The sequence below is a fragment of the Poeciliopsis prolifica genome, unplaced genomic scaffold, assembly GCF_027474105.1.
Source record: "Poeciliopsis prolifica strain line A6 unplaced genomic scaffold, Auburn_PproV2 SCAFFOLD009, whole genome shotgun sequence".
Taxonomy (NCBI): domain Eukaryota; kingdom Metazoa; phylum Chordata; class Actinopteri; order Cyprinodontiformes; family Poeciliidae; genus Poeciliopsis; species Poeciliopsis prolifica.
In genome coordinates this window covers 7,350,762-7,364,587 of record NW_026562384.1, presented here as the reverse complement: position 1 = coordinate 7,364,587, position 13,826 = coordinate 7,350,762, and the positions used below count along the sequence as shown (strand labels likewise).

At 37.6% G+C, this 13,826-nt stretch overlaps 1 protein-coding gene across 1 annotated transcript; it reads right to left on the bottom strand.

Annotated features, from left to right (window-relative positions):
• Window positions 1-977: 977 nt before the first annotated feature.
• Window positions 978-3,356, bottom strand: vma21 (vacuolar ATPase assembly factor VMA21). Its single transcript, XM_055034044.1, has 3 exons — window positions 3,168-3,356; window positions 2,853-2,962; window positions 978-1,857 (listed from the first exon to the last, which is right to left on the bottom strand). Exons 1-3 carry the CDS (start codon window positions 3,227-3,229, stop codon window positions 1,718-1,720), a joined length of 312 nt encoding a protein of 103 aa, XP_054890019.1. The 5' UTR covers window positions 3,230-3,356; the 3' UTR covers window positions 978-1,717.
• Window positions 3,357-13,826: the final 10,470 nt, after the last annotated feature.

Below are 13,826 nucleotides of genomic sequence, written 5' to 3'. Positions count from 1 at the left end.
GATTTTAATCAGCAGATCCTTTAAAAGATAGGAGGGTTTTTGTGAATCCACAGACTTAGTTTGTGTTTTTTTGTTTAACCACAAACTGGTTCCTTTTTTTTTTTTTTTTACAAGGCTCTTATTCATAAAAAACTGAACTTCACAAAAGAAAATAATCTTTTTAAAGGGATAGTTCTTGAACTAACCTGTTGTTGATATCTGTTCTGTAATAAATAAATTGGTTGGTCCCAGAGGCTAAAACAAGAGTTTGCTTATTCTCTCAAAACAACTTCAACGCCCAAACGCGAATAATTTTCACAGGAAGCACCGGTTGGACCTCCAGCGATCTTCCAGTGTGAAACGTGATTTGAAAACAGGACATTCCAGGATAAAGTAAAACGGTGTGAAAAGCAAGATATTACAGCAGTTTATCTGAATCTTATCTTACTATTTAATCTGTCTTTTGTTCTGTAGGTAATGACTGTGATCAAAATCACTTTTCCTGTTTCTATCCAATATAAACCTGGCTACAGGTGTATAGGTTCATAAGGCTCAAATAAGATGTACAAATAAGAAATATATCATGGATGACCCGTGGATAAATCTACAACTCTGTGAGACATTAATAAACTAGTAAGGCAAAATCTTAGAGGAAGGTTTCTGACAGCTTGTTGAATAAATCCCATAAAGAATATAAAGGTCTCAAAATATTAGTGGTACTTTCAGCCTATTATCCAAGTGTGCCTATTAAATCATTTATGAACTGGGAAAGGGCCAATTACACCTCTAGCCCAAACAAGATGCCTTAAGAGGAAGGTAAGATAGGAATCACTCGTAATGCTTTTCTTAAAACTCCCTTTAAAATTTATAACTGTCCCTTTAACTGAGCATTGCAGATTCCCATGAGAATAAAAAAAACATACCAAATAATCATTTCAATGCAAAATCTAAAATGTTACTGAAATTTAATGACATAAAATAAGAAAACATGCAAACAATAAAAGTTTCACACTTTATTTGAACAATTCAGCAAACCCTACTAGTATTACACCAACGTCATGTAACATCTCCAGGACTCATTTAGGTAAAAAGCAATGATTTCTAATGCGTGTTATACAACACCACCTCACTTCAGTGGACAAACACTTTCAAATTAGTGATGGAAGAAAACAGATAGATGAGGTCACTTAAAGTACCAATGAGACACCAGAATAACTTTGTTCCAAAATACATAAGGAAAGCCTTGAGGTATTCATTCGGACAAGGACTGAAAATTCAGGACGGGGTAATCAGTTGTTTTCTTCATTGAAATCATTCAAACTCAAATTAAAGACAAAAAAAACAACATGCCGTGCAGATGAATTCTGACATAAACTCTCGGTGTGGAGGGACTCGGAGACCAAAGTCAAAAAGCATCTGAGGACGCATTTTTTCAAAAGCTGTTCTCAGTCAACAAAAGGAATCATTTTGTGTGTGGGGGGAACAAAATTATGCCTGCTGGGGCCTGGCAGCAAAATTGCACCCTCCGGTCTCTGCACCCCTGCGTCAAGAAAAATACACTACTTCCTGCTTATAACCCTGGGGTCAAAGCCTAAGCCAAGCCAGATCCCCCCTGACGACTTGTCTGATTGGTAGACGGTGCAGCAGTGAGTGTTGATGCCCGCGGGAGACAGGACTGTGGATCCCTGCCTGCAGTCTGACCATCTCCAGCGGCCTCAGAAGCTGATAAGGGTATGCCTTAATCATGTTTGCCCTTGCTTTTAGGCGTGCCTTCGTTCCAGGCGACGTAAACAAACAGAGCCAAGACCACATGCACGGCAAGCACGGCTACAATGGCCGCGTAGAAGTAGCTGTCGGAGCTCGACATCTTCATCGAACCTGAGAGGAGGAGACGGTGGATTAGTGCTAAAAATATTTTAGTTATCTTAGTTCATTACAAAGAGAAAAGTCAATTGATCTTCATTAGCAGATGTCGAAAAGAAGTGAGAAAAATGGGGTTCAACTGTGTATGTAATTTCTACAGTAAAATTTTATTTTAAATGAGCCTTATGTGTGGAAAATAAACCCACATTTATGGCCAGAAAATATTTTTGCTACAAAAACAGTGATGTAGACTTTGAGTGCTCTTTCTTTTCTTTGTGCAGAAGTCCCTTCTTAGGATGTTACACAGACTCCCATTCAGATGAATAATAGACTCAGATATTTTTAGTTTTTCTTGCTTGCTCTCATTCATTTTATTTTCCACATTCTTGTTTTCGGTGTCACTAATTTCATTTTTGCTATTATTCTATAACAGCATAATACTTAATAAATTAATATATTAGTGCACGTACCAGCTGAAACTAGACATTCACGTTCACTATAGAAAAAGGAAATATTTTTTTCTCACTGACATTAAATCTTGTTTGTTAGAATTATCAAAAGTATTTATGTGTGGTGAACGCCAGAATTATAAGGTTGTTTTTATTTGTGCTTTCCTTAAAGTTTGCATCCTTTTTAACTGATCGATGCAGGTCAAACATTGACCTGGTTCGGTTTGCTGACATTTTGGCGCATTAATTCTGACAAAACTGGTAGATCTGAGTCAAATCTGCAGGGTGATTTGGTCACAAATTACCTGATGACTGCTGGAGATAGGCAGCAAAACTACTGTGTCTTATTTCATCTAGATTACGCCACTGCTTCATCACAGTAGTTGCATTGAGGTGACAGTAATACTGTGGATTTATGGAAAGGGCCTACTCCCACCCCCAAGGGAAACCAATCAATATGCAAAGAGACAGTCTGCACAAGTTCTCGTCGTTTTCATTCAAATTGGTGAATAATACACCCATGCACAAAAAAAAAAGTGGTGACAAACTCATGAATTTTACCCTCAAAGACGTAAGCCTTGGTGGCGAAATACAACCCAATGGGCAGCGTCACCATGAGGATCGTGAAGAACAGCAGAGTCTTCAGGGCGGAGACCAAGGAGCCTTCATTTCTGCAGGAGCAAAAGTTCACATTACCCAACAGAGGCGAACACAGCCGAGCTACTGTTAGATTTAACACCGCTGCTATTGATGTGGCTTTGTCCTTCGGCCGTGGATAATGCTGCGGTGCAGGATTTACGACATATCTAGCGGGGAGCGCTGCTACGCACATCCCCCCCTGCTGTCCGTCTGTTCATTGAAGGTCTGCTTCCTCACCCTCTGAAATACGGTGGAGGTCCAGCAGCCGAGTCTGACGAGGCTCGGACAGAGCCGTCCATCTCTGCGTCGGTAAGAGGAGAGAAAAAGGTGGAAACGGGGGAGAATTTAAGCCGTTCCTCGGTGTTTTACTCTCGTCCGTGTTGTGAATCCCCTTCTTCCGGCATAAGTCACGAGACCCTGACGTCGCTTCGATTTGTCGTCAACAAGTCTCGCGAGATCAGACTTTCCTTATGAAGACGTCAAATCAGTGTATGAGCGCAAATTTGTGACTGTGGCCTACAGTGTAGCACAGTTCCTAGAATAAGGAGAGTGCAGCTAATATGTTTTGACATTTCCTTTTAAAATTCACTCCGGGAAACCTCCTGTGTACTTCATATCTACAATCTGAAGAACGAGGCTTTTCATTCTTAATTACGTTAATCATCTTGAAATAAAAGGCTGGACTTGAATTGGCTTACAGAGTTTTATCTTTCACCAAAGGTATACAAAAATACAACCCTGTCCAGGTTATAATCACTTTTAATTTGTTATCAATTTAGTATTTTGTAAAATCTCTGCAGACACTTTTTAAAAAACACAGAAGTATGAACATATATATTGAAGTTATGTCTCAGGTCACATTAAATTACTTAAAAGTAAGAGAACAAATATGTGGATGAAGCTCCTCTGGTCAGAACAAAAGCTGGTGTTTTTTTTATTGCATTGTTTGATAGGATCAAATGAAATTCATGTGTGATTAAATAAAATTGACTTTTTTTGCAATGTGTCTCGAGATTGCATGTTGTAAATTGGTGCTATATGAATGAATTGAATTGAATTGAATTCATTTGAAAGTAGAATTTGTTAATGTCTTATAAAAATTTGTCTTATCCAGGATAAAAATGTTTTGGTTTTTGTTTTGTTTTTTTTCATTTTTTTAATGGCGAACTCCACAGACTCCAGCTTCTTAGACATTTAATAGAATATAACTATATATAGTATGACGACTTACATAGTTAGCCTCACTTTAATTTTGCAATTGAACATGTTTGTTGTCCTTGCATGCAGGAAAACACAAATAACACACAAATCCCAAGAGCCAAGGTTTCTGGGCTAAAAATAAGCCCAAATCATCATCCTTCCACAACTCTGTCTTTTAGAATGATATGTTTATGCTGGTGAAGTGTTTATTTTTCCTCAGATATGACTCTGGGCAATATGGGAAAAATGTCTGCACTTTTTTTTTCCCTTGCTGTCCAAAGGAGTTTGTTTGAGGGGTCTTGTGGTTAGTTCATATGCAAATTTAAAAAGCAAGCTGGGATGCAGTTATTTTTAGACTAGAGAGTTTGTTTTTTTGTTGTTTTGTTGGGGTGGGGGCTCCTGACAGCCTTTCCAAACATGCCATAACGTGATATATGTTTTTTCTCCTTTTTAAAGTCAAAAAAGGTCAAAATTTATCTTTGAAACTAAGGATCTGTTTGGCCAGAGATTTGCAGTATTTGCAGACGTTTTTACATCCCTTGAACATTTTCACATTCTGTCAGGTCCAAGGTGGGTTTTTTTCTTTTTTTATATATATAAAAGTCACATGCTTCAGTCTTATCAATGCACTGGTGCAGATCTGGTATCCAGTCGGACAACAACCCCAAACATGCAGTCCGAGTTAGATTGAAAATACTGTTGTCTATTACCATTTAATCTTCCAACCACCGGAGAAGTTGGCTGGTGTGCGACCTTGGAGGAGTTTAGCTTTCTGGCCTAATTGTCGAACAAAACTCAGACTTATTCGGAAATGACTTTGTGACTTTTAACAGATTGCTGAGCAGCACTAGCTGCTTAACAAAATTACACATTGAAGCAATGGAAACAAAAATCTGTGAGAAATATTCCGAAAATGTGATGCAAACTAGTGCATCAGAGAACATGCTAGTGCTCATGCTGTACATGAATAATGCAGCCTTTCTTGCTAAGTTTCAGAAGTGAAGTCATTTAATCTGTTTCATGCGAGTTGTGTGCTTCGTGTCGGTGCACCGGCTGCGTTTCGGGGCTGATGTCTCCCGAGCAGAGCCTCTCGGAGTGACCCTTTCTGCTCCAGTTGGCTTCATGCTCCGTGCACTGACGCTCAGCAGGTTGCCCAAAACACACCTAATTCGAAAAGACTCTTTAAAGGGGCCAACCAAACACAGGAAGAGCATTTTATTGGGGTGTGTTCAAAAATAATCATTTTGCTTTGTGAAGCAATTTCACTTGTGTGCAGTAATAGCAAAAAAGAAAAAAAACGCCCAGAACATCACAGGCTCTGGAGACAGGAAGGGCTGTCACAGTGAATCATATCATTCTTCTGCCAGTTGCTGGATGAACAAACAGGAACAATCCGAAAAATGATTTTCTGCCCATTTTGTTCTCAGCGATGATGCACACTTGTAACCAGGAGACACAGCATTCAACTCTTAACTTCGCCTTCTGTGTTTATCTGGAGTTTGTAACTTGAATGCATCACGCCTCATTCACCTCCACTCATTGTGAGTGGCAGAGTCGATCTTGACCTGCAAGAGAAGCAGTGCGGAAATGTCGACATGCAGCTCGCAAAAAGAAACAGAAATGAAAAGTTGGAAATGTAGTCCCTGACCTGCAGCTGTGTGACACAGAGCTTTGTTTATTTACAGCTTGTTATTTAGTTGTTGATTTTTTTTTCAAATAAAATCTCCTTTTGTTTTCTGTCTTTCAGCTTTAGAGGCCTACAATTTGCTTTGTTTCTCTTGCGTTTCAGCTTTAACACGGCCTTCCATGGGTGGATTAGGCATTTACCACTCTGTTCATTACTCTGACTCGCATGAAATCAGTTTGGCTCTTTTTGTTTCAATGGTCCAATAAAGCTGCCAGTTCTGGTTATTTATGTTACTAAAACACAGTGTTGTTTAATTTCCCTTGAAATTTAGCTAGAACCTATTATGTATCCTCATTGTTTTTGCAGCGCCACATAGGAAAAGATATTTTTCCTGATGCAAAATCGTCATGTGTTTTTTCTGATTTCATTTCGAGAGCCAATAAAATTCTTCCATCTGGGATTTGGTTCTTTAATAGATTGTATTTCTTTCTTCTAATGTTTTTCTTTATGTGTCTCAAAAGTCTTTGGGTAACACTTATTTATTTTAATTGAAGGGGTGTGCATAAGACAGACATGACACAGTCATAATTATGACATAACATCTGTCATGAACATAAGGAAGTCTTTATGAATGTTTGTGACTGTTGTCATGAAGTGTCATTTGGTAAATAATGACACTTTTAATGTAAAGAAGTCAATTAAAAGTTCAGATTAAAGTGTCATTATTCACTAAAGTATGCAAAGTTTGCACTTTTATTTACTTTTAATGCAAATTTGAAAGAAATTTAGCAATAAACGCATCATTATTTACCGAATAACACTTCACAACAACAGTGACATAAAACTTCTTCATATTTATAATAACAGGTGTTATGTCATATTTATGACACTGTCATGCTAGTCTTATGAACACACCTTCAAATAAAGTGTTTTACCTTCTTTCCTTCCTTCCTTAATTCACTATTGCCTGACTGGATAACCTTCTGCCATGTAAAACCCAATTGTATTCAAAACATGTAAAGGGACAAAACAAGTTAAAGAGATGTGTTTACCATTGTACCACCATGTTGTGTAATGTCTCACTTCTACTGAAAAAAAGCCTCAATTCTCCTCCTTTAGCCCCAAGTCATATTTTGTGCTGATCTTTCCAAAAGTATATCCAATAATTACATATATATCAGATGTCATTCCAGGTTGTTTCCAAGTAGGTTTTAAATGTCATCTCCACACTTCATGTGCAAACAAACAGGTAGGGAAAATTATGTAGTTTTATTTGTTATTTCTGAGGGGGGAGGGTTTTTATCACTTTTTTTTTTTTAAATGATACTTTTGCCTCCTTGTTGATTAATTAAATTCCAGCATAACACTCTTGGAAAATTTCCTCTCTGGTATAACTCCAAGTACTTTGACATGCAAAAGACTCTAATGAAAGAAGTTCTGCCAATCAAAAGAGCTGGGATTAATTGTCAAATAAATAATGACCTCTTCTCATAAACAGGTCATTTGCAGCCATTCCAAACACAGAACTCATCGTGGGACAGACTTTGATTATGTATTTTGTCTGAAAACAAAAACGTACATGGAAATAAATCAGACGGATTGTTGCCGTGAACTTTGGGAATAAACCATAACTTACAACAGATGCAGCCAGATAGAGAGGCACATTCTTACCCAGTCATAAAGGGAGGAATTTTAATGTAATAGCTTGATAAAAAGAAACCTTATGCATGGAATAAATTAGACGGTATTTTTACAAGGCCCATGCAAACATGTCCTTCGCAGTTATCCTTGTAGTTATTCTCCTCTCGGCTTCCTGGAAGTTTTTCCACGGCTCTCTGGACTCCCCAGGTTATGCTGTTTGCTTCGTCACAAGTTGTGCATGCCAAGCGCCGGAACACTGTGCACGTCACACCTGTTATTTAGCCACACAACACTGTGACCTTCTGAAGATATTTCAAGTGTGGTAACCAGGATCTGCAGCTGTTAATGGAGTTTCCATGAGAGGCTGTAGCAGAGTTTGTAATGTTAAAGGAATAGCTTACATTATTCATAGCTTTATGATCTACTGCTGGGACAACCACTGTCAGACTGAAAACATTCATGCCAGTTAGTACTTTGGTCCTGCTCTGTGGCGGTAACGCTTTTTGTCAGTCAGCATGTGTACAGGAGGAATGGTTGGGTCTGGATACAGATCAGAACCCAATCAGAACAGAGATGGACGTATGACGAGTTTATTTGTAGGGAGCTGCTGCTTTGGCTCCAGATGTTTGTTGGAGTCCGACATTTCTTCTGATGTTTCCCAGAGAGTTAAAGAGTCAGTCTACAAACGAGGAGGAAAATTGTACCATCTCCTTGCAGAGTTGGATCTCTGGTCTCATTTGGTTTTAGATGAAGCTAATCTGGGGGTCTTTACTGTCAGAGGTGTTTGAAAATTAAATTGTGAACAGCTAGTAAAGAGGAAACGGTGTGGTCCTCAGAGGGATGTTGACTTCAGTCAGGCTAATATGCATAACACGTCCCACAAAATGCTGATTGGTCCTCAGTCTTTTATTTACTTATTTATTCTTTCTTTTTTTTGCCATAATAATCAAAGTTTGATGTTTTGTAATGACAACCAGGTTTGATATGTTGGTCTTTTAACAACATTGGTCTTTAATGTATCATTCTTGTTTTGGGAATGTTGGTGACCCAGATGTATTTTTTATTTTCTTTGCTTAAAAGAGCACAATTATTCTATGAAAAGTTTCTATTTGAAGACTAAAACTGCTCAGCAGTGACTGCTTTCAATTCCCTTTGTTGATACCTCAAATAATGAAACATCACTCACAACAGAGGAAATTGTTAACTAAAAAAAATCAAAATCAGATGAACCTTTTCAGAGCAGGTCAGTTAGAAAAGCAAAAATATTCTGTGGATTTCTATTGACCATCAGTTACTTTATCGGCATGTTCTACTTTCATTTTCCTACTTAAAAAGCATTTTATTTCATTTAGTTTACAATTTTAATACTGAGTTTACAGTTGATATAAAAGAAGCAATTTAACTTGCAAATACAAGAGAACACAAACGAATAAACACAGCTCCCATTCAATAAGAAGATTCCAGTGGTGAACCAATAATTTTGAAGCAATTTTAGAATGTCACTTTTAAGTGTTTATATCTTGTGATTTTTGTCGGCTGGAAATATTGATTTCAATGAGTTTTTTCAAGGGCAAAATTAACAGAGAATCAAAGATATGAACTGAAAGGAAATTTTTAATAAATAGCAGACTCTTCTTCTTCTGTTTGGATGCTCCCCTCTTACACCAAATCACATGCCAGCAGATTATAATTGTGTTTTTTCCCCGGGATATTTCTTTATTAATTACCTGAAGGAAATATTGTATGTTATAGTAAGAGTAAGACAATAATACATTTCTGCTTTTGTTGTTTTATTATTATTGAAATGTGTTTTTTGTGTTTTATTTAAAAGTGTAAAACATATAGAGATTTTACACATCTGGACTAAAGTGAACAATTATTCAAATGTGAGAAACTACTGCATGAAAATAAAGTAGATGGTGTAACAAGGACACAAATTAAGACATTCCTCCATTCAGGAATTTGATTAGTATAATTAATGCCAGTTTATAAGGCTGACTGATATGGTGACTGATTAGTACATAAATCATTTTTGAAATCAAATGATAAAAAGTCATAAAAGTAATGAAAAGGTAGTTATCAACATTTAACGTTTTGAGTTCACCTTCATGCAAACAAAAAAGAAACTCTTAATTAAAAAAATAGTTGAAGTAAATTATTTTGACTAAAATAATTTACTTCAACTTATTTCCTTTAAAAATCAGAGGAAAGGTGATATTTCTCCGGATGTTTCTTGCAGACGGGAGAGTTGAGTTAGTGGACGTCCGAGATAAGACAAGTTTGAGCATTTGGTGTAAATATTGTCCTGTTTCAGATTCAGGAGCGTGGCGCTGGGTGACAGAATTAGAGCATGATAAAGCAAAGGCGCAGTTGTTTCTTTAGGTTTCTGTATTGCTGCCTGGGTGTTGTGCCGGAGGGAGGGCAAGCAGAGATGAGGGCTGTGAACTAACCTGATGAGGAGATGATGACAAGGTCTGCAGGCACCACGGCAGATAACGCCTATCTAAGGAGCAGCAGGAGGAGACGGAGAGGAAAAATCCTGGAGCATGAACAGTAAACCATCCAGGTTATGACACTGGCTATAAATGTGCTATTGTAGTATTTCTAAATTATATTTTATACGAGGAGATGTATCTTTGTTGGAATTATATATTATTTTAGGATCCTTGCGGATCTCCTGCAGCAAACCAGAGGTGTGAAAGTGTGGGAATATTTTTGCGTTCAAATTAATGTTTAATCCCCTCTGTTGTCTATGATTCTGTCAAAATAAATAAATAAATAAATAAATAAATAAATAAATAAATAAATAAATAAATAAATAAATAAATAAATAAATAAATAAAAAGATAACAAATGTTTGCCCTGTCTTGTAATTCAAGCCTTCATCGGTTTCTCTGGACCCACTGCACCTCAAAGCCCCTGCCATCCCTTCGGGAGATGTAGCAACCCATCATATGCATGAGAACACAAGCATTCCTAAACCTGATGCAAAAATCCATTAGGAGGTTTGCTCTTGTAGTACTGGACTCACAATGAAACCCTGCTGGTGTAAAGTGCAATGAAGTGCAAGGACAGTAAAAATTCCTGCGTGCACGAGCAGCAGCTAAGTCAGGTTTTCATGCAGTGGGCAAAAAAACAAAACACCAATGCACACAAGCGTTGGGCTGTATAATGCCTCATTGCATTATGTTAACTGCGTTCACGGTGAGGTTTTGCTGCTGGTGTGGCAATAGCCTTTATCTCACTCAAATAATTAGTTTCTTTGCGACTTCCTGTGCAAACAAAAAAGGTTTATGGAGGAGAATGAAATCCAGAGAGCTGAGCTTTATGTCATTGGGGGGGAAAAAACCAAACAAAACAAAACAGATTCACATCCATAGCTTTCTTGGTCTAAGTTTTCCACATAATTATTCAGTGATAAGGAGAACAGCACTGCAGCTCAAAAAATGACAAAAAAATCACCCATCTTCACAAATAAATATTGGAATAGAACATAATTTACATCACATTATGAGTTTTTGACTCTGCTCTATTCTTAAATTTAAACTGAAAGTAAAATTATGGAAAAATTAAAGCTGTTATTTCAGAGCAACCAGGAGGAATTCGTTAAGGATAGATCCGAAAAATTTCCAGTTTTTGAAACAAAGTTTTGAGCAATAAATTTGTTGTTCAAATTCAAAGAAACATTCATCCTCACAATTAGAGAATAATCCTTTCATACTAGCTTTTTGCAATCTTTGACTAATGTTAATAGCTTCCAAACTCTTGCATCAGTGCTTCTGTGTTTTTGTGTGTGTGTGCTAAAAACTCTGTTGTCTAGGAGGATTCTTCCTGCTAAACGGCAGAATTTCTTTCAACATGTGTCCACATCCATGCTCTTTCTGAAGGATTGCTGCAAAGTTAATTTCCGTACTTCAGGGTCAGTTTGTTTTGCAAAGATATTATGAATCTGTGCTGTATTAATATGTTGAAAAAATGAATAATTCTTAGTTTGTTACATGACATATGGGGGATAAAAAAAATATCAAAAGTTGCTCAAGTAAGATGACATCTGCAGTAACTTGGCCTTTATGCAAGAAAGGGTTCAATTGGTCATGATTGATGGAAAACCAAAACTTCTTATTCCCTTGAACACATCATCCTCAACGTGAAACCTGGTGGTATCAGCATCATGCTGTTGGAAGGAAGTATTTTTTTAACAACTCACAGACAGTTCAAAGATCCAGACACCCCCAAAGACTAGATTGTTTGCAAGATGGGAAAAATATTCCGAGGCACTATATCCAAGCCAAATAGCAAATTAAAGTTGGCAGGTTCCTCAAACTCTGGGATAACAGTAGCTGAAGATTCTCGTAAACTGAACAAATGATCCTTTTACTAAATTATCAGCAAAAAAAGGACGGTGCCCAGCACCCGAAGATCTATATATATATATTAAAAAAAAGAACAAGAAGTGAAAAGAAATAGCAGTGGAAGATAAGACAGGAGGAAGGAAAGATGACCCATTTGTGTATAAGTGCTTGTTGTGGTGGAGCTGATGCTGTCATATCCCCCCGAGCCGCTTTAGCTACCAACCAGTAGCTGACATTTCCCTGGCATGTGTGCCGCATTTCTTTTGCACGTCACAGTCACTTATTTGTAAGAAGCAGAAGTGAACGGTTATGTGCCCCCTTTTGTAGCTTGAAAAACCTGACAGCACCTGGCTCTTTACGCTTGACTCGCTTGACTCTGACATCCAACAACCTTTCTGAGCTTAGAGGCTTTAAACCACAGCAAAGTGTCAACAAGTAGGAGGCTGGATCGCTGAGCGAATGTGAAATGTAATATACTCGCTTAGAAAGTTTTGTGCATCCTGAATACGTCGTTTAAAATGTGTAATCTGTTTAATGCGTCAACAAACTGCATTATTTCAAGGTGTCACGCAGATGTCTGGGAGTCTGCCCGTGAGGTGAGATGCTTATAGTTTGTTTTGCGGCGTGGAAGTTATGCTGGGAGCCTGTCAGAGCTCATCCCGGGTATGGGTGACATGCGCCCAGGCACACCTGCATTATCATGAAATTACATCTCCTTGGCTTCTGATGCATATCATGCCTCGCAGACATTTAATAAACAAGAGGGCCAGCCTTGTTTATCAGCTGCTCTTTCTCTTTTGACAGTTTCTAAATCATTTAGAATAATTGTAAAAAACGGCGTCAGACCTGTCGGTCTTAAAAGTCAGTACGCTGGAGAGGAAGAAGTGGTTGGAGGAATTGATTATTTCAAAAGAAAAAAAAAGGCAACTTTCCTTTCACACACAAGGCCTGATGGAACTTCTTGTTTTCTTTATTTGAAACCATAGCCGAGGTTTCACAGATATTTTATGTGTTTTTGCTTGTCTTCTTTTTCCGAATGAAAAAGAAGAATTAACAACTCTACATTCTCCACAAAAACTATCTTGAGATGTTCTCACAAACCAAGGGTGACGTCTAACTTCATCTTCTCTGCAGCTTTGATAAAGAAGACTTATTCTCCAAATTGGCCTCTTTTAATACTCTAAGCCACTTAATCCCAATAAAACCATTAAGTCCTTGGTAATTGACTGAGCATCAAAGCTTAAAGGGATTGAATTTAAGGGGAAATTACAAACATTGGGGATTTTATTAATTAATTGTGGTTTTATCTGCCTATACTTCAGTGGAGTGTAGCTCGGCAAATTGGGGGGCAGTATTATGTATTATACATTGATATTTGTGAGAGCACGTAGAGATGCATCTTAACAGATAAAAAATATTGAAAAATATAATTATTTAATTTATTTGGTAAGCTTAAATATTATATATATACTTGTTGCACAATAAATTGCTGTTCAGAGTGCTGTATCCAAGCACATTGATGGAAAATTGAGTGGAAGGAAAATATGTAAAGAAAAAAGCTACATGGAGTCCCACTGCTTTTAGAGAAGTGTGAAACAAAGGTCATTGAAAATAATTTGGGTGTGGAATACAGTTATAGTGGGCTGCACAGCGGCACAGTTGGTAGCACTGTTGCCTTAGAGCAAGAAGGTCCTGGGTTCGATTCCCGGCCTGTGTGTGTGCATGGTTTGTTTCTGCGACAGGCTGGTGTACCCTGCCTCTCACAGCTGGAGATAGGCACCAGCAACTCCCGACCTGATAATGGATGGAATACAGTTGTAGTCAAGAGCCACCAGACACAGATGTATCCCAGATATGATTAATGACTGTCACAGTATTTCATTTGGAAATCAGTTTTCTAGAGTCTTACGGAAACCAAGAGGATATGATTTTAGTTTGAAAATGTTTTTCAACTTATGTAATTTTATAAGTCTGAGATTTTGATTTATTTTTCATCATAAGCGCTAATCAAATAAAAACTTAAATCTAGTCAGTGAGTGATGGACCATGAAATCATACGTTATTGATATGCTTTGA